Source organism: Fukomys damarensis, unplaced genomic scaffold (genome assembly GCF_012274545.1).
Source record: "Fukomys damarensis isolate Sample0158 unplaced genomic scaffold, DMR_v1.0_HiC HiC_scaffold_4, whole genome shotgun sequence".
NCBI lineage: Eukaryota > Metazoa > Chordata > Mammalia > Rodentia > Bathyergidae > Fukomys > Fukomys damarensis.
In genome coordinates, this window is record NW_022900916.1 from 5,044,185 (window position 1) to 5,072,012 (window position 27,828).

At 40.5% G+C, this 27,828-nt stretch overlaps 1 protein-coding gene across 8 annotated transcripts in view; it reads right to left on the reverse strand.

The window, feature by feature from the left end:
* Cd36 (CD36 molecule) overlaps positions 1–27,828 on the reverse strand; it is a 70,369-nt gene that overhangs the window by 1,067 nt on the left and 41,474 nt on the right. For 4 of the 8 annotated variants that reach the window (XM_033756500.1, XM_010636778.3, XM_010636769.3 and 1 more), the window contains exons 2-14: positions 24,640–24,734; positions 23,981–24,180; positions 16,574–16,734; positions 12,583–12,730; positions 11,974–12,153; positions 10,772–10,863; positions 8,684–8,730; positions 6,001–6,070; positions 4,805–4,992; positions 3,977–4,095; positions 3,010–3,083; positions 2,381–2,435; positions 1,127–1,310 (exon numbers count right to left, since the gene is read on the reverse strand). In XM_033756500.1, coding sequence (XP_033612391.1) covers positions 1,146–1,310; positions 2,381–2,435; positions 3,010–3,083; positions 3,977–4,095; positions 4,805–4,992; positions 6,001–6,070; positions 8,684–8,730; positions 10,772–10,863; positions 11,974–12,153; positions 12,583–12,730; positions 16,574–16,734; positions 23,981–24,100 — 1,419 coding nt within the window. In that variant the 5' untranslated portion in view covers positions 24,101–24,180; positions 24,640–24,734 and the 3' untranslated portion in view covers positions 1,127–1,145. Of the gene's footprint in view, positions 1–1,126; positions 1,311–2,380; positions 2,436–3,009; positions 3,084–3,976; positions 4,096–4,804; positions 4,993–6,000; positions 6,071–8,683; positions 8,731–10,771; positions 10,864–11,973; positions 12,154–12,582; positions 12,731–16,573; positions 16,735–23,980; positions 24,181–24,639; positions 24,738–27,828 lie in introns of all 8 variants that reach the window. The other 4 variants (XM_033756490.1, XM_010636761.3, XM_010636793.3 and 1 more) reach the window with 1 other exon arrangement.

The window sequence follows — 27,828 nt, forward strand, 5'->3', positions numbered from 1 at the left end:
CTGTGAGACCGGTTCCCATTCAGGGACATGGGGACACATTTCAGGCTGCCTTGTAACTCTTCAGGGCAGCAAATGACAGACAGGGAAGGGGAGCTGGCTAAATCTGCGCTGGAGAAGCCTCCCCCACCCTAATGCCACCTCCCATGCAGAGGGACGCCTGTCGTCCCATTCCGAAGGAACACTGGTGTGTTCCCTTCGAGATGCAGTGGATAAAAAACCCGCTTTACTTTACCATCTTATACTTTATTCCCTCCTGTGCATCTATTGCCTTGCTTTTTTTAGTGGTTTTCAAAATGTTTGCAGATACATAAGTTCTGGAATATTTAAAACTGAGGTTTTAGGAAACATGTATCTCCTGTAATTCTAAATCTAGTAAGTCAAAGAACGGGTGAAGAAGAGTTTTACACAGGCAATAATTTTTCTTATAACAGTAACTGTAACAGCAAAACTACTGTATTTGTTGACAAAGACACCAGCAACTCCCAACTCCTGTATAATTTAGCCAAACATGGGTGCCAACAATTCATCACTCGGGGTCTTTAGGCAGTGATGACACTTTCACGGGCGTCCGCACAGAATGAGCAGGGTGCAGACACCGCCGTTGTGTGTCCACATGTAGCCTTCCTGTTTCCTGTGAATGTTATGTGCTTTACCCAAGTATACATTTTTGTATTGATCTCATTCTTTTATTGGAGCTTTTGATTCCTTTTCTTTTCCTTATAAATCTCAATCCACCTAAATCTTCAAAGTGTTTAATTTTATGCAAGTTTTCCTACTCGGTGATATAAATTATTTGTTTGTGACTTTTAAATATTAGATATAAATAAATATGAACGAGATACAGATTATCTTTTTTGCTAATTGTACAAGACTTGAAACAAGATCATTTTTCACCATCCCTTCCAAAATTATAGATGCAATTTAGTAATCTGTTTGATGTCTGGAGACCTCATTCACTCATTGAGCCTTCATTTGTGTCTAACTTTATACTAATAACACCAAATAGTGGAGGACAAATTTAAAAATAATAATTGGCCAGATATGTCCAGATTTATGTGTGGCCCAACATGTAACATTTAACTTTGGCAAAATTAAAGTAAGAATAAATCAGCATTAGGCAACATACACTTCCGGTGCACCTTCACTCATTTCACGCCCTGCGTTCTGCACGCACAGTAGGAAATCATAAAGGAGACAAACATCACGGCCCCGACACTGAGCAAGGCAATTTCCATGAGGCCAAGCAGCTTTATTTTCCCAGTCACTTGCTTTCGGAACATTTCTGCTTTCTCCTCGCCAATAGTACCAGTCTGTAACCAGAGCAATAATTATTAGGTAGACAGTGAAACAAACGCTCAGCCTGTCTATGTCACCCTTCACGTCTGTTCAGGTGTTTGTCCTCTGTGTCTAAAACATAAGCCTGTGAATCCCTTGTGCATTTCAAAGGAATCACTCCATGTGCTAAAAGAAAGTAATAATTAACCTTCCTTTAAAGAAGCTGCATATGACTGGGGCTTTAGCTCAGTAGTTCCACTGCCTGCCTCGCAAGCACAAGGACCCAAGTTCAATCCCTGGTGCCACAAAAAAAAAAAAAAGAGGCTTCACAGCACTCTTCAGGGTGCTGTGGCTCATTTTATTTTTAGCACTGTGTCCCTGAAATATTTCACAATTGTCCAATGAGTGTATCCCAGGGATGAGGAAATTACAAAAGTGGATGATTTCACTTGCTCTAAAGCTTTATGTGGTGCACTTAGGGATTGTAAGATGGATCAGTGTGGTGGTTCACACCAAAAATAACTCAGCAGTCAGTTAGATAGGCTGGTCCCATCTAGCCTCAGTGGACCTTTATAAGCATTGTTGGCTTTATTAGCCCTAGTGTATTCTGAGAGTTTTGATAATATTTTTGTACTATGTGCATATATGTCTCTTTCCTAAAACAAGTAATGTGACAAGAAAACTATGCAACAGATATATTTCAATGTAATTTTAAAGTGTTATTTTGGTAAATGGGGAGGGGAGAAGGGGGTGAAGGGAGGGCAGGGACAGGGGGAAAAAACGAGAACCAAGACCTGTCATGTAAAGGTATAAGATCCCAATAATGAAAGTAACTGTACTGTATACCTAAAATGTACCAATAAACTCAATGAGGAAAAATAAAATAAAAAAATAAAGCATTATTTTCCTTTGTAAAAGAGAAAAACCCAGAAAATTAACAAATATTTCTCCTTAATTTTCTCAGTCAGATATCATCAGTAATGTGCAGGATCACCCATACAGGCATGGAAATGCACACAAATTCAAATGCTAAATACACATGTAATGTTGCAACATCAAAACTTTATATAAAAAGATGGTATTATTGATAAATTAAAATACTAACCTCATTAAGCCACAGAATGGGCACAATATAATTCCTCTTCAGGCTCTTTAATGTTCTGTAATATACATTGAACATAATTATGAAAATGCATACCAATATATTCATACATATTTAGAAAACACTAGTAATTATTAGGGTAAATAAGATTTCAGGAAATAGTTGACCTTGCATATTGGTTTAGATTCTTGCCTTTGTTCTCTGTAGTAAATCATTTCAGTGTTAGCATACTTCTCAGATTTTTCCCTCATAAATTGCTTTAATACAAATTTCTAATTAGATTGACTTTTTCTAAGCACATATTTTTCTTTTCACCAAGATCTAGTGAGGATAGTAAAATGTGACCTAAAGGTTATTGCAATAAGGAAAATTGGATGTGTAGTAAAATAAGAGATACCACCACAAAACTGAGTTAAAGCATTTCAAAATATAAAATAAATATGACATTTAATAAATACTAGGATTCTCAATTACAAATGGAGATTATCAGAAGCATTCAATACTTATTTTATAATGACATGAAGGAAAAGAGAAGTGGACATTTAATATTCTTTCCACCTTCTTAATTTACTCACATTTTTATAAGAAAATAATACAACTCATCATAGGATAATGTGGTAAAAGATACTTACTCAATTTTTTTTGCTGGCTTAACCAATATGTTGACCTGCAGCCGTTTTGCAAATTGTAAAGTGAATCCAGTTATCTAAAAACAGAACCCACCATGAGAATTACTAATGTTATGTTAACAACCCTATTTATAATATTCAAAACTCACTTTTGCCATGTTGGCAAGAAAGTTCTTAAGCAGAATTTAAGAATCTGAAAGAGGAGCACTGGAAGCTCGTAGAAATCAATTGAGCCTGTGAAATATTACACATGTAAGTACTTAATCACTTTCCAGGTCTGTGTGTCTACACACACGATTTCCTTGGCCAGTGTAAAATCAAGAGTCAATTTTTGCGGTATTTACCTAAAATGGGTTTGAGAAAAATCAACAACAGGAGCAGTGACAAAATGTAAACACTCCTGCTTAATCCCTGAGCTTTGTGTAGTTCAATGTTCAGTCAGAATCCTTGTGTCAGACTTATTAGAGTACTTCACATCATTATTATATAACTCTGGAAAGTTAACAAAGAGTGAAATTGTTGTATTATAGCAATAGTCATTTTTCTTGGCACTACATACACTAGATTTTGGCCCAAATGTACATGTACAAAGATGAAATCTTTCAGTCCCTCATAGCATATATTGACCTTTCCTGGAAATACTTACAGTTAGGTGCAAACAAAAATCGTAATATAGACAAATCATCTAATGATAAGTGAATTTGATGTGTTTTCATCATTAGTTTTCCAAAGCAATGGCTCAATAAATAGCTTACAAAGTTTTATTTCCTCCAACTAAACTAGAATTTTCTTGACATTTATACATCACACTAGGAAGAGAGCAATGTAATTTTTCACTGATATAAAGTTTCAGTAGTTTATTAAGAATAGAGATCAACAGAATGTGATCAGGAAGTATGAAAAAATTAATTTAAATTTGATTTTTAAAGAGAAATATTAAGCAAATAAGATCAATAATGTATGCGCTTACAGGTTCAACATCCAAGTATGTCCTGTGCTCTTCTTCATTTGGGTTTAAACCTTCGATGGGTTCTGAAACATCAGGACTTGCGTGTAGAAAGTGAGGAAGTGAAATGTACACAGGTTTTCCTGAAAACAAGTTTTCAGAGTGAAATGGAAATAAGTCGTTTTTGTCTTTCACATGTCGCTCCAAAATGTTTCCTTAAAAAGCTGTTTTTAGATTTGAAAATACAAAGTTGACTTTGAATAGTTATAGCAGGTTTCTGTTGTACAATCGGAACTTAAAATTACTCACTAGTTAATTGATATCTGTCAATCACTCTTTAGGTGTTAATTTTTACTATGCAAAGCTTAGCTGCTATAGACAGTTTGAAATCTATATCTATATCTATGTGTGTGTGTGTGTGTGTGCACGTGTGTGTGTGTGTGATATATATGTATTCATTCATTCATAGTTCCAGCAGTATATATGTATGGAATATGGAATGAGAATTAATTTACTTCTATTTGCCATTTTTTCGTTGCCAAAAAGAAAGCTAGAACAATGGCGTATGAGCCATTTAGCATGCACAGAGTATTGGGAAATTTTCCTCCTACCCCAAACAGCAGTAGCACAGCATATTATTGGTGTGATTTCCCCCAGTAACAGTTTTCCAACACTGAAGCACAGGGAAGATTCCAGTGCTCTTATAAACCAACATCAAACTTTCCTGCCACAGACCCTCTGCCGTCATTGCTTTAATTTTAAATTTGGGTAGAAAGATGCCCCGGTACGGGCAGGGCTGTACAGAGTGTTTCAGATCATGTCAGAAGCACGCCGGGGACCGTGTTTACGCACCTTCTTTGCACTTGCTGATGTCCAGCACGCCATATGATGTACAGTTTTTTGAGATAACTTTTTCTGTGCAGAAACAATCATTGTCTGGATTTTCAACTGGAGATGCAAAGGCCTTGGCTGGAAGAATAAATCTGTACACAGGGATTCCTTTCAGGTCAACTTCAGATCCAAATATAGCATAGATTGACCTAGACAGGCAGAAAGAACTGTTTTAGAATTTCAAATTCTTATTCATTTCTTAGGAAAAAAAGGGTTTGTGAAATTTAAAAACTTGCCAGAACTCAGCATCTGAATATGAAATATTCTTACTGTTGTTCTCAAAAACTTCTAAGGGTAAGTTTTTCTTATGATCTACCGTGGAGAACTTGTATTAAAATCCTTATTACAGTTATTATAGTTAATTTCCCTTACAGATGATTGATGTGACTTGCTTCAAACTCTTTGCTTGTACATGGTTTAAATGAAAACGTTTTGTCTTTCAGGACTTCTCACCAGAGAGAAAGCCCCCAGCTGGCCAGAAGCCTGTGTGTGTCTGCTTGGTGCGTGGCTGGCGTCCGGCACTGCTCACCAAGAGTCACCTGGCCTAGGAACTGTCAAAGCTCGGTCCGCGTTTGCGTTAATCTCAGGATCGGAGCAGCATTGCTTGATAGGCTTATCAATTTTGCAGATAAGGAAAAGGTTCAGAGAAGTTTCGTGTTTGTCCACAATCGCACAGTCCTTGGGGTCAGGGCTGCGGCTCAGGAGTAGTAGCATGGAGTGCAGGGCTTGTGGGGTGTCACAGAGCCACCCCCCCAGTCTGGAGAGACGCTGCAGGGGCTGCAGAGGACGGAACACACCCCTGAGTCGGGTGCACTGTCTTCTCTGGACCTCTTCAGTGAGATGGAGAGTCCCATCTCGACGTGACTGTTAATGCGCTCAGTGTTCAGGAAAAAACTGAAACATTGTTCTTAGGAAAGGCAAGGAAAATGGCGGACATTGTAAAAGGGTGAAGCAGGGAGTTCTTTTGACCAGAGCTAAGCATTGTGAATTCCATCTCGATGCATTTATGTCGAAAAAACAAAAAAAATGATTTCCTAAGTGTATTTCAGTAACTCAATAACACAGTTATTACATAAAGGCTTCCTGATATTTATTTTATCACATGCAGGAAAAAATATATCTGACACACAGTTATCACACCGGCGTCACTCGCTTACCTGCAAATGTCAGAGGAGAAGAACTGCAATACTCTAGACTTCTCAACAAAAGGTGGAAAGGAGGCTGCATCTGTTTAAAAATTAAGCCATTGGCAGGGAGTTAGGCGTAACACACACTCTAGAAACATCTAGGCTCTCCAGTTCAGCCCAGTGAGCAGAAATGCAATACCAACCACCCACGTAAATAATTTTAAAATTATCTACGATTGCAGCTATTTTAAAAAGTAAAGAGATAGGTATGTTTAAACTATTATGTCCCAAATCCTGTCACTTTAACATGTCATCAATCAAAGGAAGCTACTTCATATCTTCAAAATTCAGTGCATTCGCTTACGTGCAGCACAGTCCGGTCGTGTTTGCTGGCCACATTTCCCGTGAGTGGGTCACACACCACAAGGGGCTAGACATGGTCATGTGTAACAAATTTGCGTGCAACACATTCATTGGTATGGAATCAAAAGCGGTGCAATTGGATGTTAAGCTATGGCTCTGCGATTTGCAAATGGCCTGCCCGCCAGTGAATGGCACTTCCCTTTCATGACTATAATTTCGAACATCTAAAAGTGCCTCATGTTCAATGGTGATTCATTCATCGGCACTAATCGCCGACTCATATTTTTAAAATGACTTGTTACAGTTTTCTCTCTAAATAAAATTTCCTGTAAATTCTTTTGGAAACATATCCACCAAACTGAAAGAGGCAATAATAAATTCTACTGTACTGTGTGGAATAAGTGAAGAAATAACTAGGTACCCCTTGCATTCTCTTCGGTTGGACGTCACCAAATGAGCTGCCATGGAATGTGTTATTTAAAATAGGAAGCCCTGACTTCCAAATGCTTTCCACGTTGTCTTTCTGTGAGTTTTGTTTGAACTCTGTGTCTCCACCACCCTTCATTAACTTTTGGTGATTTTCCCGAGGTCTGGTGCTCACTGTGTAGCCCTGGCACTGAGGGAGCTGAATGTTAAACTCGAGCCAACTCCCCATACTGGATCCTACCTGGGCACTCACCACAGTTGTCTCCTAACATCTTAGCAACTAAAGGAAAATATATTTCATATATATCTAAAAGCACTGGAGATATAATGAAATTATACACCAACATTATCATGGTTAATGACCTTAAGACAGCTGATACTATCAAAAGTTCTGTTTTTACAAAAGAGACACTCTAAAGGTGCACCAATATTTTCATTTTACATCTCTACATTGACTGAAGAAGGTAGAAACTGCACTTGTACAACACAATGTAATCTTCCTGTGCATTAGTCTGTTTCCTGGACGCATTACCAAGATCCGCAAAGTAGGGCCCATCCCTTGTTCTAGCCAACCTGCTTCTACTCCTATTTGTTTCCTTCTAATTTCCTCTTACATGATTTCAACTTTGAATTTGCAGCATTGTCACAATGACTCTCCTAATCTCTACGTCCTTGTATTAAACCTATCTACTTAACTTTGGACAGAATTATTTAACGATGTTTTTTCCTTCAATCTAGAAAGAACTCCTTACTATTTACAATGCATTTCTCTGTCTCTGAGGACTAGGCCTCACGTAACCATGTTGGTGTTTGTAGTATTAAGACATCTGACAGTTTGTCTGCAGAAATGCTGATAGCATTTTTTCCATGGCTCCAAACCCCACAGAGCACACCCAGTAATGTTTTCACTGGACGTTTTCCTGTACAAGACAGGAATAAAACTACATAAACATGCAAAACTTAATTGTGCCTGCATACAATAAACATCCCTTATACTTCTTCTTATGTAATGTTCTTCATTTTTATATCATTTTTGTTTGGTGACCCCTTCACCTACTTTGTAGACCTTACACTGTGCTTCACAATAGTTGAAAGCTCATCTCTGAATTTTAATTCCCTCATGGTATTTGACTCCCACTGCTTTTAAAAATCTTAATTCTTAAACTAACAGACATATGTGTACTTATTTTCTTCAAGCAAAATAGTAAGCTGGATCTAACCATACTACCTGCATAAAAGATTTTAGTTGTTTTCCCCATTGTGCTTCAGAATTCTCATTTTCTAACATATTTTTCATGGTTATTAGACATCTAATCTTGGTAAATATTTTTTCTTTTTTTGCTCTCATTTTGACTAATTGGCCCCAGTAGATGGTTCTGCTCTACAGTTTCACGGATTCTTTCTCAGCTCTGAGTCTCTTTTAAAAGTAGATTTTCTTGGGACTGGGGCTGTAGCTCAGTGGCGCCATGCCTGCCTGCCAAGTGAGAGGTCCTGAGCTTGATCCCTGGTACTGGGGAGAAAAATAAAAGAATGAGGGCCTAGCAATATGTTTTCTCTCTTGTAATTTCCTTTATTTTTCAATTCTAAGTTACTTATGTAGTACTAAGAAGAGATCTGAATAGTAAGTGTGTTTCTTTCTTTCTGTTGGCCACTTATTCCTGTCCCCAGGATGTTCATCACAGTGTCTGCAGAGCAAAGGTTTCCTTTTTAGTGCAGTGAAGGCTGACCCTTAACAGTCCATCTCGAGAAATCTCATTACACTGTGCAGATGTTCACTAAGCCTACACGAGAAGAGACTGGATTATTTCGTGACAATTTAAGACCCATAAATGCATAACCTCAATCTTCCAAACACCACAGGCTTGATGGGTTTGTGGAAAAAGGTGAGTTTCCTCACTGCGACTATTACTACAAAAGTTCTTACCTGTGCCATTTATCAGGTCGCAATAGCTTTGCCAATAGGAGAGATTCCTGAGGAATAAAAAGAGAGATGAGCAGATATTGTAATTCCAAAATCACCGTTCTCACATCACTTTCTCTATTGTGATTCATGGCTCCTGCTTTCATAATGATAATTCATCCAACCTGGATATTTGGTTTCAACTTTTCATCTTACTGCATTACATGAAGTGCTTGATTCTATTACGTGCCCAGGTGGTACAGTAAAAACTGCTAAGTGAGAATTAAATCATAAACAATTTGGAATAGATGTAGAAGGAACTGGGAGACACTTGTCAGAAATGGAGAACGCTTTTCCAGTGAGAGCAGTGATTACTGGGTAAGTCATACTGAAAAGGAGGAAAGTAGTAAGTGGGATACTGACCTGAACTCAGTATGAGGTGAAAGGACAGGCAGGAAGAGTAAAAGAGAAGGTGTTTAGATCCATAGAATTCCAAACATGTAATATTAAATTCTAAACTTTGTACCCATTTAACTTTTTCATGGCCTGCTGCTAAAGGACAGAGCTTATTCAGCTTGTGTTTAGCATTTAAAAAATGCAAACATTCATTCCCTCTCTCCATACACACCCAGATGTGTGCTAAAATATAGGCTTAATGTTTAAAGTTTTTACACATTATCACAACAGGAGACACATAGCCATGAATGCCCCTCACGGCACTCGTCCTTGCTCCAACCACCCTTACCCCTTTGTCATTGCCACTTTCCGAAGCAGTTCTGGAAGTTCTCTGATATTGTTATGATACAAAAATGCACTGAATGCTCTGCCAAGAGCCATCCAAGGGAAAGGCGGGCTCTTAACGAATTACTGTGTGCTCCCCTCCAGCTCCCTCACTGGGTCAGACATCATGCGACTGCTGGCTCTTCCCCAAAGTCAAAACGACCATGAAAGGGAAATGCTTTCAATCAGTTCAGGACATCAAGGCAGCCAGGACAGCACAGCTAAAGACACGCAGTAAAGAGGACTCCAGAGCTTCTCCAGAAAGCAGCAAGAGCGATAGGATGAGTGCGCTGTAATGAGGGGCAGTTAGTTGAGGGGGCTCATAGCATTGTGTCTTCTATTATAATAAACATTTTTAAAATTTAAATATTCACCGTATTTTGTGAGCACACCTTATATAGAAAGTGATTTAAAAAGCAGGTAGTAGTAATTTCTTTGCACCTTCAGACATTTTTAGTGATTAAAAAACTGCTTTTTTTTAAACTAATAACATCACGTCATGTATGGACACAAAATTTCACACCATTCTTAAGCAGAATAAACTGTTAATCATGCTCAGTACTGTTATGGGGACCCAAGTAATCTCATTATAAGGTGTTCCATAACTCTAATTAGAAATATTTAACAGCTGTCCTCAAAACCACTCATTATAATATTGAAATAGCCATTGTTCCTTAATATATAGAGAGATATGATTCCCCTTGAAATAAAAACTTGCTTTCCTTACCAACTTTTCTAAAAAATTTTTGCAAATTCTTTAGAAAGAACATTCAGTAAATATTTAATTGCCAGATGGCATTGTTAGGGGCTCAGATTGAGGAAGTAGCTGTATTAATAAAAATGTCTAATCTGTTTCTGTTTTGATCTCTATTCTTTGTCAGGAAATAACCATTCTAAGGGAGAATCATTTCTCCCTGATCTTTATTCTTCCTACTTAGACATTTGATAGTTTATGAATCCGTCAGCAATGGCTTTGTGAAATTATTCTGTTCTTTTAGCACTTCTACTTTTCAAATTCTTTTCGCTTTCATTGGGTGTGAGAAGTCACCATAATGCTGTCTGTACAGAGAGACAGAAACGGTCCTCGAGCGTTTCTCTGGGAAGCCGAGCTGGACCTGGAGGAAACCAAACCCCCACCCAGACCCAGGCTCGGGAACGCGCACCCGTGCGCTGCCCACTTCCCAGCCCTCACGCTGGCAAGGATGCGCGCAGGGGAGGGGTCCAGGCCACCGTAGCCAGCTCTTTCCCAGGGTGGTGCTGTGCCTCACCAGCCGATCAGTGCGACCCTGCCTAGGGCAGCGGACAGACGCCACACTTCACCTGGATACTCACTTTCCGCCTTTGTAAGTGTCGATTATGGCCACGTTGCTTATGTTGTCTTTCCCGTTGAAAACCTTATAGACTCCATCTACAGTGTTGTTGTACTGAAAACATAGACAAAAAATTACTCATCCAGAGTCATTTTCCAAATTATAACAAACACTAGTTACTCATAAATTTATATCACTTGACATATATAATTCTGTAAGCATAGGGCTTTCAATTTTTGAAAGCGTAAAATATAAAAGTTGCCTAGAAATAAGTGCTAGATACTGAGACAAAGTAAGAAATTAAGTATCCAGATTCCAATACTAATTATCTAATTAATTCCAACATAACTAACCAGTGAGGCTACTGGAGCTACCATTCCTGTTATGTCAAACAGAGGGTGCAATGCTCACAAGCTGTGCGGCCAAGGACAGATTTCTAGAGGTTTTCTAAGCATTAAGAGTGTTGATAAGTGGACATTAAAGTGATAAGAAAATAGGCATGCAAAACTAAAAACACAGTCTACCAACGAAAGACTTCAAATAACTGAATGTCTTATCCCTTAAGGCTTTCTATATCAATATTTAATGGATGTGTAACCTTGAAATACAAAGCACTATCTAAACGTAAGGAGAATTAGAAATTACAAGGAACACCCATATACTACCAAAAAAATTACAAGTCAGCAAACAGTTTTTCCTATTGCTAATTCAACGTGTGAAGCAATATCCAGGCCCACCATCCCATGCACATTTTCTTCTTAACTTGCAAACTGGCCTTTCATGACATTCGTGGACCTCTAGAAGTTCTTAATGTCAAACCTCATTAAAATAAGGCTTCCTGACTTATTGATCTTACTGAAATATGCCAAGTTTTAAAATAAAGAGTTTGCAAGGTATAGAGAAGGCGAAATGATAAGATAAATGCATCTCACACCAAAAATATGTCGAACTTGTGAAAAGAGCAACCACGATGGAAAATAGTGTTCAGAGACCTTCAGAGTGACAATCTAGACACACTGTATCATTTACAAGGAGAAAGATGATGGTTACAAATTAAAATTGCAGTACTGTAGTTAAACTAATTAGGGAAAACTGCAATCTCACGAGATAGAGAGTTTAAAATTGTTCAGATATGCAATCCCAGATCCACAGCTGGGCTGACACTCCAAACGACGGGTCATGCCTTCCATGGGCGCTGTGCGGCTGTCCCTGGTAGGTACTCACGGGATAGAACACGCCGACAGTGGTAGGGACGGGGTACGGAACCAGAGTCAGGAATGGGTCCTTGTATCCCCACAACAGCTCCCTCACGGTTCTGGTTTGGAACATGGAGGATTTGGACTTTTTGATGAGAGAATTCAGCACTGACTGAACAAAGGAATTCGTGTAGATGTGAGCTGCGACCTGCAAGAGAGAGGACTGATGAAGGCCCTGGAGCGGCGCCGGGTTTGAGCAGGAATAAACAGACGGAGTGCGCGAGCTCCGCTTGATAAAAGACTTTAGAACCGCACTTTTGAAACAGTTATCAAATCACACCTGGAATAAAAGTACAGTTGACAGAATCCCTGGATAATGGCATCTCTCTGCCTTGCTGCCAGCCACGTGAAGCTTCCCTGCTAAACCTGATCTTTTAATGATGCTCAGAAATCAATCTTCTACGCGATTGTTATGATTTTGTCATTGTTCCAAATGACTACAACTCCACACAAAGCACAACATAGGGAAGATTTTTACAAAAACCGTGTAATAACAAATCGTATAATAATTCTAACAGATCCATGCAGGTAGGTTCTGGAGTTTTAGAGACAGGGAACTTTGTTGTTGCCTACTCACTGCCACGGCCAGATTAAGGACGGTGAAGGTGTCATTCTCTGACCCCACCGACATGGAAGGCACAAAGATGGCCCCGTTGGGCTGCACGAAAGAGACCGTGTGGTCCTCGGGGTCCTGCGTTACATTCTCCTTGGCCAGATAGCGAACTCTGAAAGAAACAGAAGGTAACAAAATTCAGAAAAACTGTCTTGTGTGAACATTTGGTTTCAAATGCCATTCACTCCTTCACTAAAAATATGATTTGCATGTTTGTAAATGGGGAGGGGAGGAGGGGGTGAAGGGAGGGCAGGCACAAGGGGAAAAAATGAGAACCAAGACCTGTCATGTAGAGGTCCAAGATCCCAGTAATGAATGTAACTGTACCGTATACCTAGAATGTATCAATAAACTCAATAAAAAGAAAGAAAAAGAAAAGTAATATGATGCAGAGTATGCTAGAGATGATGCTAAAAAGGGGAAGAGGGGGTGAAGGGAGGGCAGGCACAAGGGGAAAAAATGAGAACCAAGACCTGTCATGTAGAGGTCCAAGATCCCAGTAATGAATGTAACTGTACCGTATACCTAGAATGTATCAATAAACTCAATAAAAAGAAAGAAAAAGAAAAGTAATATGATGCAGAGTATGCTAGAGGTGATGCTAAAAAGGGGAAGAGGTGATGGTCACCAGGCAGGGCCTCCAGCATACTCATCTGAAGGCTTCCTCAGCTTTCACACACAAGAAAGTGGGAGGGTAGGGACAGGAGCTCGTAATGAGACTTTGTCAACACAGAGCGCACGGGGAAAGAGAACAGACACCGATCCAGGCTTGGGCTGGTCATTGAGAGGAGTTAGGACTCAGATCCACTTTGGTAGCAAGTTCAAGCAGGGAGTCTAACTACCAAACACAAGCTTACTTAGGGAAACTAGGATAGGAAATGGCATCCATGAAAGAGGAAAGAAAAGGAAGTGTCGGAGGAAAAGCAAATGTTTGAGTTTGAAAGGTAGAGAGAGAATACAAGCCATGGTAGGAAATGAAATCACGGAAAGAGCCAGATCTCTAACAAGATAGGATACAGGGACACATGGCAGTCTCAGTCCGGAGAGCAAGAGAGAGACACAAGAGGACGTGGGAACCCTGAGTACCTTTCCTTACGCAGAACTCCCCAGGCACACAGGTGAACCCACACAGCCCTTAATGCACAGATAGACATATATACACTCAACGCTTATCCTGGGATCCTGTTTTTACATCTTGAGGATGCAAAGTAACAAGTACTTTGTAGGAATGTGGGGAGGATTAATTAACTGGAGAAGTCTTCTACAAATGCAAGAGAGCCACTGAGATTAAACAAGCTTTATATCATTTGTCTCACTGCCATATATTTGAGTGTCTGCTATGTGAGATGAACAGATAAAGCATAAAACAGCATCAGACTAAAATTTAAATAAAATATATTTTAAAATATGAAATAGAAATGTGAATTTCTACAGCATGGGGATTATGTGTGATTTATATCTGATGAACATCTATAAAACATGGCTATAAGTTCAACTTTTTCTCCTATTCGCCCCCATGGCGTCTCTAGACAATGAAGAGAATTAAACTCAGGCTTTTTTGTCTCCTAGAGAGAAGACTCTCTAGGTTAAAGACACCAACAATAAAATTTTTATTAGCTGTCACCTATCAGGGGAGAATATAATTTTCCCAATGGATGTCTGATACACAGTGAGTTGTATCTTCTTACTTTTTAAAGAATAAATTAATGTCTCACATTATTTCAAAAAAGGCCCTAAAGCATGCTAGAAGGATATTTATTTTTAATACACTTTCAGCAAATCTTCTTTTATTCTATGAGTAAAATAGTTATATAAAAAATATAAAAACCTGAAACACAAAAGACAATTGGATATGTCCTTTTCTCTCAAACAGATGCTTTAAAGTATATATTGTTAACATTTCTAATCAAACTACCAGCATTTTAAGAACATTCGTGTATGCATGAGAGTTGAAACTTGAGCAAAAGATTTGTGAACCAACTTCACTTTCTTAAATTACACCTACAAGATCATACCAGTAGATGGCATTCACAAAGAGAAAATACTTAAAACCAAGCTCGGTCTTTAGAAAGTAATTTTTAAAATCCTTAACAAGCAAAGAAATTAAACTCATACCTCTTTTTTCCTTTCAGAAGGAGAGATTAAAGACTCTGATAATAAAATTGTAATCAGCCATCACCTACCAAGGGAGAATTACGTGCAATAATACTATGCTTATGTTTCCTCATATATCCCAAATAATATCCTGATTAAAAGTGGGGGAAAAAAGCCACCCTCAACCAAAAAGCAGAAAATACGACAGGCTCTCCAACTCCAACAATTACTATCATTCCTCACACTTATTCAAGCCATTCAGGTTACAGTTTTGTAAACCACTGTGCTTAAACTTTTATTGGCTGTCCTGGGAATCCCAGAGTTTCACAGGATCATAGCTAGAACACTCTTTTAGGACAAGAGGTTCATGCCGGCTTCTGCCAATAACAGAAGGTCTGTAAGACCCCGGGGAAAAAGTGTTTTCCAAGATAGAATTTTTCCCTGTAACTATGAAAACCAAGTCTTCTTCAACACAGAAAAGTGACTAGAAGACTGCAGCTTAGGGACAGCACAGGATGCCGCGGGCGCCTTCGGTAGCTGTTCCATCACCGTATAGCAGGGGGCGCTGCTCTCCCAATGACTACTATGGCCTCAGTATAATCTGTGGGTCAGTCGTTAATTTACCATCAATTACACAATTATACAACATCCAAACCTGCAACGATGAATTATAAAAAGTTACAAATATAAAATCCTGTTAATTCATAGACTCAGTAGTTTTAATTATTTTAATTATTCTTGAGGGAAAAATCGCATATTTGATAGGATTTAATGATGTTTTCATATATTTATAAAACTTTTGATCATCTTTGGTTATAGAGTGGCACTGTTAGCACCTCAGTTTTCATGTTAAATTCTTCTGGTAGTTGAAAAAGGAGTCTACAATTTAAATTAAAAATGTATTCAAGGGCCGGGGATTTAGCTCAGCAGTTCAGTGGCCTGCCTTGCAAGCTCAAGGACCAGAGTTCAATCCCCGGTACCAAAAAAAAAAAAAAAAAAAAGTATTAAAAATCTAATAATTCCCAGTTTCTAAATCTGTGGGAAGAACATGCATCTCTGTTGGTGTCTGTATTTTTCACAAAGCGAGGGTTTCCGGTGAGCCATTTCCCCCACTTTTACACTCTGAGATCCTATTCAGGTGTGTGAGGAACTCTGAGGGAGTGTAGGATAAAAGAATACAACACTTAGTCTCAGTAGAAGAGAACAGAGAAGAATGGAACTACTAGATAAACCTGCTAACTTTTGATGCAACCTGAAAATCGCTCTCAATATCAATCCCTAGCAGGTGCCATATTTAAGTAGAAGCAGTTCTGTGCCATGGTTCTCAAAGCTGAGAGAATCAGAATCAGCAGAGGGCTTCAAGGGCCACTCCTGGGCCAGTGCCAGGGTGTCAGTCCCAGGTGGCATACCTGTGGTGGGAGTAAACCCAGCAAGTCTCCCGGGCTACTCCTGGGTCTGGGAGCCACAGGCTGACAACCACTGACAGAAGACGCAAGTCTGCTTCAGAGATCTTAAATCTGTGTGTGCGTGCTTCTGCCTGTCCGGCCTGCCCATTCCAGTGTGGTTGGGACCTTAGCCACAAGTGCTGTACGGAACTGCTGTAACTTCCTAAGCCAGGACTGCTCAACTCATAATAAAATCTACACATTATAGGTGTTTGGGCAATTTGTATATATTTCCATTTATGAAAGCAATTATTAAGTCCTTAGATGAGGGTCCGATGCAGGTAGGAAACAGTATTTCAAGGGATACCATTGGCAGGAAAGTAAGTACATGTCGGTAAGTATGTGTATTGGAAGATGGAAGCCATCTCAGAAACACCCTGGAGGAAGAGTGCCACTTGTGTGTGGAAGCCACTTACCTGTAGGTGTAGGGGCCTTTCTGCTTCACCTTTATGTTGCTGCTTTTCACTATCACGTCCTGTGGATTTTGCACATCAAAGATCCAAAACTGTCTGTAAACTTCTGTGCCTGTTTTAACCCAGTTTTTAAAGGCAATTGTACCTTCCTCAAGGACGACTTCCTACGAAACAGAAACAAGTTTGGGTTTTTTCTTTGTGGAAAACACAGGGACTCCTGAGGGTTTGTTTATCATCCTCAGTCGGACAGAATGGAGGGAGCAACCTCCAGGATTTGCTAACCCAACCCTAACCCTAACTTCTTCTTCGGGTTGACCTTTCATGAAGAGAATGGGTGTGTACACCAGAAGCCAGGACTGCCGAGTTTAAGGCAAGCTTTGAAAAGCTTCCCTAGCGATATGGCAACAGTCAGTAAGCAGTTATTGAGCAAATGTAGTTAAAATTCTTACTAAAGTCCTTCCCGAGTTGAATCTTCTGTCCCTAAACAGCTATACTGATGAAGTAAAAACAGAAAAGAGGAAAATCTAGTAGCATTGGAAGATTTTTTTTTTTTCAGAGTTGGGCAATTCAGAAGATGATGCCTTCACATTTATTAAAACAAGAAAGTAAATCCTTAAGGATGAAAACTGCAAACGTGACTCTTCTTTTCGGACTCAGGATTAATACAGCTTCCCTAACTGCTGCTACATTTGCAAATACTCACCACTCCATAACTCTGCAATGTGCAACTAATTCATTATTACTTGGTTGATAGTTTTTAAAGAAGAGAAGATAAGAAAACTTCTCCTTTTTTGTGAAATCCATTACAAATCATTAATGCTCTTTGCATTGTCTGAAAACAGACAAGTGGAAAGTACAACAATGCCAGCACTTAAAAACCTACATTAGCAACTTGGTCCCTTGCTTCAGGAGCTTTGGGACCAAGTGGAAAATTGCAAACCCCTCTGGGTTCATTTCATTATCTGTAGGGTGAAGGAGTTACCATAGATGCTCTCCCAGGTTCTTTCCTGGCCTTTCCCTCTCTGAGCAGGATGTCTGCATTGCTATAGCAACAAGTGTAAACAAAGGAGATTTTATAGATGGTAAGCACCTTGGGAAGACTGCCCAGGTGCAAGAGCTCTAACTGACCTAGCACCCGAGGAAGAGGATGAAAGCTACTTCACAGAAAATGAGGTGAAAGACCCACAGTTACAGGAACAATCTGACCTATTTTTGTTCTTTCACCAGGAAGCATCGGCTCATGGAATGAAGGGATCAGGAGGACACAGGGCTCTGTCACATTATCCAGTAGAGCACACAGAGATGGGGTAGCTGTGTAGCTGGCGTAATATGGTGACAGAGTAGTGGGAGCATAATTGCAGGCAAAATCCTTTCCTCTGACCCGTCAATTCCTCCCCATTCACATGCTAGTTCTGGCCTTCAAGATCTTTTCTGTGTCCCCCTGCACTTACTTGGTAGAAGTCAAATTAAGATTCATATCTTCAGGATCTCCATTGCTCACTGCAGAGAATTCCCTGCAGAAAAACTGAGCATCCAGTTCAACTTTGATTACCAAACCCATGTTGTTGTGATCCCCTGACCCTGGGGACCAGAGCTGAGCTGTTAGGCCAATGTTCCAATTCTTACTGTGGTTACAACTCCTCCTTGGAAAACCTTTTATTTGCCCCCCAAAATGCTTATTTCCACACTAATAAGCCAAACATTAACACAAAATTGTCTAAATTATTATGAGTTTTCTTTTAAAAGTGAAAGTGTGAACACTGAAGTTGACTTGACGGACTACCCAGGAAATGCCAACTGGCTTCATTCCTCCACCCTTTAGAACCGAAGTGAAGGAAAACATACGCACAATTATTTACACCCTATAACATTTTAAGGCCTAAGGCAGTATCTATTATTTATCTGTGCCTCTCTGAGTACAGATTTTAGCTTAGTCTCCCACAAATTCTACAGAATGGAAAGGGGATTGACTGAAGAGCGAGACACCCTCTAAGGCTCGTGTATGTGCATCTAACCCCCACAAGACTTGATAAGTGTATGATCCCTTTTACATCTAATGCCTATAAATTATTTTATTTCTTGCTCTAGATTTTTAATGAGAAATTGAAACTTGAAAAGTGGAAACAAATGCTTGGAATTATCAGGTGGTTAGGGTTGGACTACCTACAAATTCAGGTATTGAAAATGAGTCCAAGTAAAACCAGTGTCTAGTTCAATGTTAAATATGTAGCAGATAGTTAAAAAAATCAGGGCTTTTTCACTCCATTCTAATGTGGTGTCTATAGCTTCATGATTTGGTCAAAGACAGAGGAAAAAGTATTAACGTAGACAAAAGTAAGAACGCAATTATTCTGATGCTAATACTATTGCCTGTGTTAGAAAATTGCATAGCTGCTCCTTGAATACCAAGACTCAATACCAGAAATTCTTAATTTTAAAGGAGAAAAATAATGTATAGTCTATGTGAATTTCAAAGAGCTTCATCTTAAACTGAATTGGACTATTAATCTACTTTGCAAATCTTTCACTAGATTTGAAGCACAAAGCTGATAACTATGTACATAGCAAAAGCAGTGTAATTTTGGATTTTCTCGCTTGGTTAACATGAAAATCAGTCTTTGTCCCAGACAGCGAGTGTACAGCGTGCTGAGCTACAGAAAGAGGGGCCAGGTCCCAGCCTGGTAACCTGCATGGCAGTGTCTCCAGCTGGGCTGAAAGCCACCGACCTCGTCCATGCCAATGTGAAAACAAATTTTTCAGACAAAAATATCTAGTACATAACTGATTACCACTGTTGAGTGGAAACAATTCTTATCTGCTTAATTGGCATCATTTAGCACAACCACTAAAGTGCCCCTTGTACTCCTGTGTGCAGTGAGGAGAGCCGCGTGGGCTCCTGTCTGCAGTACCAGTGCAAAGGCTGAAAGCCAGTGTCTCGTTTCTCCAGGACCCTGTGAAGGCCTGAAAGACAGAACCGTGCACTGCAGAGCTGAGTCTGTAAGTCAGTCTGCCATGCTGCCCTGCTCTGACAAAATGCACTTTCTTCCTCCTTCTCAGCACTGAGAGAAACGAGGTGCTACTGGTCTGAGCTATGGTTTGGTTGCTTCACAACTGTGTAAAATTTGCAGTTTACTGACTGTCATCTTGTCTGCTCCTTACCCGTGCAATGAGGACAATAATATTAGCTTGAATCTTCTGAACTTTGCATTTTTGAAAGTTTAATCACATTGAGTATTGACTTTTGCATTTGGTTTAAATATGTATGAGGTTCAATAAATGTAACCACTCAGAGCAGAGTTAACACACAGCAGATGTTCCATAAACGGCAGTGATTAGTACTGCGGAATCCCATCTCCTCTTCGGAGCCAGACCCCTAATACTGACTCAGCCCCCAAGTACAGTTTCCACGGCTTGACACATGGGTGTCACTGTCTAACCCAGTCCTGTGGCAACTATTCTCGGAGAGGCCTGCAGCACTCCTTTCTGCTGCTCAGGCACTTTTATATTCATTCCCTCTCCATTAAAACAAACATCTCCTTAAAAACACAGTGCCGGGAAGTGTGTACCTTGCAGGCAGCTCAGGCCTTCACTATGGATCTGTCCACAAAGGTCAAAGAAAGACGCTGGCTGTGCGGGACCCTGGGAAGTGTCACACAAAAATACTGCTAAGAAAGCTGTCATGTCTTGCTCTTTATTTCCTGTTTATTTCAAAATCCTCACTGGTCATGTTCATCATCATTTCCTAAGGTTCACCAACCAGAAAACATTTTATTCTTGCCTTGAGTTCTTGCTTTCTACTAAATTTTAAAATTATACATTTTGGCTTCTATTTCTTCACAAGATAATAATTCCTTTTCCTCTTGTGCTTTGGATTTCCCCACCTCTGATTACAGAAAAACCCTGAAAGGAATCTCTGTTTTCTCCACTTTTAAACTCTCTGGTAAACAAATCTTTCCGATTTTATCTGTAATCTCCACAGCACTGAGTGAGTCCAGCTGAGGCGAGGCCTCACCTGTGAAATACAGAGGCATTAAGCATGCGAGGTTCATACCTAACCTCTCGCAGGTCATTTCCCACTTCCTTGGGGATGCGTTTCTATGGTAACTCAGCCGGGCGTCTGTGCTGATTTCCACCTCTCTCCTAAGCCACCTCCTCTACGCCCCCAACTGCCCATCTCCATCCGCATCTTCGGTGGACCTCTGCGTAGTGGACCTGAGTGCCTTCTGTTCCCTGAGAGCCAGTTACGGTCAGGCGGAGACCTTGTCAGGAGCAGCCGAAACTCTCGCTGCGGTCCCACCCTGCGTCCTACACAGCTTCTGTCTGCTTCCGCCTCGGGTCTCCTTGCTCTTCGGCCTCTGCACTGAAGAAGCAGCCGGCTCAGGATTGTGCTCCTCCTGCGTCCGGACCCAGCTCCCTTCCTGCCGGCCGTTGGGTTAGCAAATTGAGTCAAGCCCTTCTCGTATAAAAGGGGCAAATTAATGCTATTTTCTTATAATATAGAAAGGTTAAATGGATTTTTACAGAGAACCTCTGAGTAAGCACTAAGTAAATGCTAAGCATTTCACCAGAGCACTTTCCATGCGCAGGCTTTGTTAACATCTTCCCAAATAATACCCCAGCCGCTCCTTCGTGTTCCTGTCGGATTATCCATTCTGATGGCGCTTAACGCTTCTCAACGCCAACAGCACACGGTGGTTCCCGGCTCTCCTGCTACTCCAGAGCACATCTGTGCCCGGCTTCACTTCGCAGCGCTCATCCAACACCGCCACACAGTCTTCGCTGGACTGGAGACTTCTGCACGTCTTCAAAGACCCAATTTAAGCCCCACCTTCTCCCCTGAAGATTCTTGAACCTCGAAGGCACCTCTTGCTCGACATGTCACTTGCTTCTCACGCGGTGCACAATTCAATTCTAAAGTCTCCTGGGTCTCTTGTTTTTCTATAGGATATGCTTTTGCCTAGTTGTATCTTAACTTGAAATACAAATTAATTCATTTTACAAAAAAATCATTTTACTGTATCCTAATCTCTATTCAAAGGCCTTTGTTGGTATAGTTTTGAGACAGTGTCTCACTACGCAGCCCAAGAATGGTCCAGAACTCAGGGAGATCCTCTTACTTCATTACAATTTCATTACAACAGTGAGAAAGGCACTTTTTTTTTTTTTTTTTTTTTTTTTTTTTTTTGGTACCAGGGATTGAATTCCAGACCTTGTGCTTGCCATACCTCAAAACTCTTGTGATTAACCTTCGTGAGCTTGGAGATAAATTTTAAATAATTAGCTTAAAATAGGTGCTTGTACTCAAAGGCCATCCAGAAAGAGTCTATATGCACTAGTTTTGTTAGATAAAGAAAAAATTTAGGTGATCAATGCTTAGGTATTGATCAATGATAATGTATAAGAAAAACATCCCAAATACTGTGCACGGAGAGAACCTCTTTGTTCAGAAGAATTTTCCAGAAGAGAAGCTATAATCTGCATGTTGATACAGAGAGGGAAACGGCCTCCCCCTGCAGGGAATCAGGGGAAGCAGAGATAATGGCAGGGAAGTGGCAGAGATTCCTTCTCACAGTATCTACAAGTTCGGTCTCACGGCCACCCGTCTGTCCCTGTCGGTCTCTGCCAGCAAAACCCAGAATTCCAAGGAAAGGAATATGATTCCACTAATGATCCTCCGCATTTAGTATATGACATGATGTATAATATTGAGTGTTACTTATATACACATATACATTCTTGTTAAACCCCTGAGGTTGAAGGTGTGCAGGCTGTTAACAAGAGTTAGAAATGACTACTGAGAAAGAAAATGTAGCATGATTATCTTCAAGGCTTCATTTTTTTTTCAGTAAGACAGCTATTCAAATTGGTACAGGGGATTGTTTTTAGCTTAAATCACATAGCATTTTTAGCCAAAGAAAGATCAGAAAGCAGTACCTGCTTTTTCTAAGCAGGCAGATTGGAAATCAGGTCTTCATAGTTCTTGTCAGGCCAAAGCTTCTGTATCCCCTGGCGGTGAGGGAGGCGAAGCCTGGGGGCAGCGCACACGAACAGCTCTCACCTCTTCTCTCACTGTCCTTCCCAAGGGCTCATCTCCGCTCTCCATGTGATCCCCAAGCCCCCGATGAGGCAGAAGCTGAAGTCAGTACGCAGCCCAGCATCGCTGCTGAGGACAGAGAGCCTCCCGTCCACAGCAGGGCCTGCTGGTCAGCCTCCATGTCTTCGGAAGCTTAATTTCTCTTTAGTCTCCATCACCAGACTCCAAGAGCCACTGGGATTTCTCTTCCCTTGCGTAGGTCAGCAGCAGATCTACTCCCCTCCTTCCATCCTTTTAAACTTTAAAGTTTTCTATCAGTACATGTTTGTGATCGGTGCTGACTCCCTCCATCCAGAGTGATGCATCATGATTCTATTTGATGGCTGCAGCATGGTCTGTTCTACTCAGAGATTCTCTTCACTGCGTCACCCGGAGACTCTGCTCCTTCTGGGGGAGCTGGTGGGTGTACATAACATGTGTTCCTTCTTTGTACATCCTCTCTCCCCTCACTCCATCTTTGTCTTCTTCACACTTGCAAAATATCTACCTTCCTGTTACTATATATCTTTTAATTTGCTCTGTGATTTATTTGTGTTTGGGGTTTCTCATATCGCAGAAACTGTGTGACATCTAAGCTAGTCTGATTGACGTGTCTGAGTTATTTTACTTCATATGCTGTCAATTAAAATTTCAGATATCTAGAGTAGTTGGTATGCACCAGCTAGGCTGTGGTTTGTGTAAATTTTGTCTGTTGGGTCACTAACTTTAGTTAAAACCACAGTTGATCTGTTGATGTATCCTGAGGTGTATCCAATATAACATATTTCTGCATTTTCTGGATCAAATATAAACTTTGTAAATAGAAAATATTTATAAGATAGTCAAATTATTACACATATTTTAAATAGCCATTTTTCAGTTTACCAAAGGGCCCTGTTCTTTTATATTTATTAAACACACATATGTAGAAACAGATACACATGTGTACACACATAAGTACAGGTACACACACACACACACACACACACACTCAGGATGCCACTTTCTCAGTATTAACTTGACAACACAATTACAAAATATCTTCATTATTTTGCCTTCCAAACTATGTCAATGTATTGTTGTACCTATCAACCTACACACCCCCAATCCTTGCATCAAAATGAGCCATTTGTATTTAGGACTGAAATGCGTGCTTGTTGGATATGCCCTAGACTTGTAAGAGTCCTCGCATGCTCGGTGTCATTAGAGTCGTGCTGCTACGTGGTCACCTGTGTGTGGAAGGCAAAAGCATCTCCGTTTACTGCGACACACACAACAGGCCGCCGGACGGACAGCCCCACAGACAGGGAGAGGTGGGCGCACAGCGCTCTTCCTACCTTCTTGATGGTCTTCTGCACCAGCAGGTCTCCGACTGGCATGAGAATCCCGCCCAGCACGGCCAGCACTGCGCCGATCACTGCCCCGGCGATGAGCCCGCGGTTCCGATCACAGCCCATGTTTCCAGTGCAGCCCAAGCGCCCGCCTGAGCCCGACTCCCGGCTCCAAGGAAGGTGTCTTCTCTGCGGCCCTGTTCTATCTATCATCAGAACAAGATCATAAAGCAGAAGGTGGAATAACAGCACAGAAAGATCAAAGTACAAAGATACACGGAACCGAAACAGGTGTCTTTGCCAGCTGGAAATGCTTGTCCTGGTTTGGGTCTGACCACACTGTCTTTCCAGGTTCTTCTCCCACACATCTTTTGCACTAGCTGCCTGCCTGGCCCCAATACTGTGAGAGGGTGTCTCTGAAAACTTGTGTCTTCTCTCCTCTCCTGCGAGCGAGTGCCACACCAGAGACTCACCCGAGGAGAGCCAGGACCCTGGGCTTTTGAACTCCATGCTTCTCCTCCCTGCCTGTCTCCTACCTGGTGTCTCTACCCTAGCACAACCATCCCCCAGATCAGGGCTTCTGCTAAGGGAAGGGGTCTGAGCTGGTGGCTTCTCTGCCCGAACGTTGATCGAGTATGGTAACAGAGATTTCTCTTACTATATACCTTATCCACAAACAGCAGACACTGTAATGGGCTTCACAGGAAGTGACCAGGTGGATCTCAGGATAAATCAGTTCTTCTAATCATTTGCAAGCTACCTGCTAGAACAGAAAGCATGAGTAAGCAGGGGAAATTCACTATCAGAAAATGAGTACAGGGCACTGTCTGCCATCACCCTCATTATAACTGCTAGGACAAAATTCCATTTTGTGAATACAGAGCTTATGTCTGACGTGTTTGTCTTACAAAAATCATGGAAAAAACTGAATTGAAGTGCATTTCACCTTTAAATAAAAGTAAAGGACATTTTATTTATTTATTTATTTATTTATTTATTTATTTATTTATTTATTTATTTATTTATAAGACAGGGTCTCACTATGTAGCTGCGACTGACCTGGAACTCACTATGTAGCCCAGGCTGGTCTGGAACTCACAGTGATCCTCCTGCCTCAGCCTCCCTAGTGCTAGGATTACAGGCGTGTGCCACCACACCCAGCCAAGTACATTTTATTTTTAACTTCGGTGTTAGTTACTTTTGGGTAGACCAGGTAAAAAGAATTTGAAGAAAATGCACGCAGTAAAAGGCTATTTGTTTTAATTGTAGGTATTGCTTTGCTTTACTGGAATGTTATTCATTTTGTTATGTAGAATGATTCCTGCCAGTTCTATTCATGTCAACTAGTTTGTGGTATCATGTATGCACTTGGTTCATCTTCCTCGTGATATCATTGTGTAGCGGGTGGTTATCACATAAAGACCAAAACGATTTATGAATGAATAGATCCTGAGGGAATGAAATTAACAAGAATGTATCACTTCAGATCAACCCTGGAAAACACATTCATCTGAGCTATGATGGCGTTGACCCCTTCGCCAGCACGCAGTCGAATTAGACTTTGGAGCTTCTCATCAGAGCCTACTTCCAAATGCACCTGAGACTCAGAGACGCAGTGGACAAGGGAAGCAGAGCACAGGCCATTTTGTGTGGTCTCAGGCCTTGCTTGGGCAGCTTTAGAGTAGCAGAGGGTCCATCCCTGTGACTTCACTACCATTTATTTCTACTTGAGGAAGCACTCAGTGTTTAAAAATATCACTGGCACGGTCCCGAAAATAATAGTGAGAAAATAAGACTGTGCCCTGAAGTAGAGAACGTGGTACCAATTACTTCCTTGGCAAAGTTTTTATTTCTTCTTTGTTAGCCCTCGGGATTCCCCTTGACCTGATTTACTACTGTTGGAGCACCTCCCACTGCAACTCGTGGGGAGTCACAGGCTCACCCACTCTGTGGCACTGATGACATTTCAAGAGTCCCCTCATGTCACACGCTCGATTTGCAAGTAGAAGGGAAACACAGAAGACAAAACAAGTGATTTATTTGTACCGTGAATTTTTATTTATCACTGATCGAGAAGGGCTGGCTTTTCTACTAACTGTCTGGGGTTGCAGTGGGAGAATTACTCCCTGCTCTTTGATTCATGTAACACGTTCTCTCCTATGGCTTTGGCTAGGCTGTCAGACTGCAGTACAGCAAGACATTTAAGTCTGATTAGGACTGACTGTGTCAAATAGAAAACTTCCTTTGCAAAGTATAATGATAAAGCACCTCACACTGGTCTTGAAATGATCTTTTAAGCAACCATAGTAATTGCTAAGTAGAAAATAATATTCTGATGTTCTGTATGTCGTAAACCAACAATCACATCTCCAGGGTACACTTAAGGTAGGCATCAAACTACAGAACTGTACATCTGGTGCAAGGGATCCAAGAGCAGGAAATTGGAGATCAAACCATGGACTAGCCACCCTCTTGCCAGGTGGAATAGGAAAAACACTAAGTCTCTCCATACCTCAGTTTCTTCATGTGTACAGTGAGTTCTAAGATGGTATCAGAGTTTTAATGTGAATAGCTGAACTGCACTTCACTTAGTAGAAACCCTTCACTTACACAGGCCAGCAGGCACATTGTGTTGGCCAGCGACCCCGGGACTTGGCTCCTCCCTTGTTTCAGGCCCTCCTTTGTCACCATGCTGGCAAACTTTGGGAGAGCTCTGTAGAAACCTAGAGCATTGCGAGCCCATTCAAACCAGGGGACAAGAAATTCCGTTCCTGATTCTAGTTTTGTGACTGTAAGGTGAATCTGTGTAGGAACATATAACTCAAATATTTAGTCATCTCTCTTGGAAAGTTATTTGATGTCCTGTATAAATTTCAATAAAATCCATTTATTCAACGTTAATGTCATTTCCAACTTTCACAGATGGAATATAAAATGACTAAAATTATAATTATACTGTGATGAAAAAATAGAAATATGTGCATATATTTGCCTATATTTACATTCTATGCCACAACCTAATTTTGAATCTTCCTTGCCCTTTATGGAATAATTCATTTTTGCTGAAGTAGATCTGTGTATTCTAAGGTTCTCTGCAAAGGTCTACTGCATCCTTATGCTACATATTGCAAAATGTAATCAGTTTTATTCACCAGAGGAGAAGACTACGGAACATATTACACGAGACAAGCCCTGAGCACACAGGCATTCAGGATACATGGCACCTGCTTTATATTCATTTTTACATAATCCCCAGTTTGTCTCCATCCATGGTGTCTCTGTTTTTCCACTGCATTTCAGTGTGAATGCCTACACAATATGGGCCTAGAACACTTAACATAGGATTTTACCTATTAAAATAGGTGATTATTTTATTTGGCAATTTTAGGTTAAATTTTACCTTTTTAAATAAGGGGCTTATTTGTCCTTCATAAGAAACAGACAAGATAATAATATCTGTAACATTTGCTTCCTGATCTAATGCTCCAATCTAGAAGGTAAAGAATAATCATAGAAATAGGAATCTATTTCTATAGAGAACTTTGGGGAAACAAAAGGGCACATCTGTGTATCTCACTAATTCATATCTGCCCTGATTTTATGAGTAGATCAGCTGACTTCTATCCAGTTTATAGGGTATTATAAAGGGATTACCTTTTTAGAGTTCCTGAGTAGTTTCTAGACCCTTGGGTTGAGTTCGAAAGAAAGAAAAAGTACAGGTCTTTTTGTTTCCTGTCCGATCAACGGAGTAGTGTTTCTGTAATGCACTTCTGAGTGAGGTGTCCATCTTTCTGGCATGGGGAACATGGGAACAACCGAGAGCTTAGCTCTTTTGCAAAACCTCAAGTAGGCTG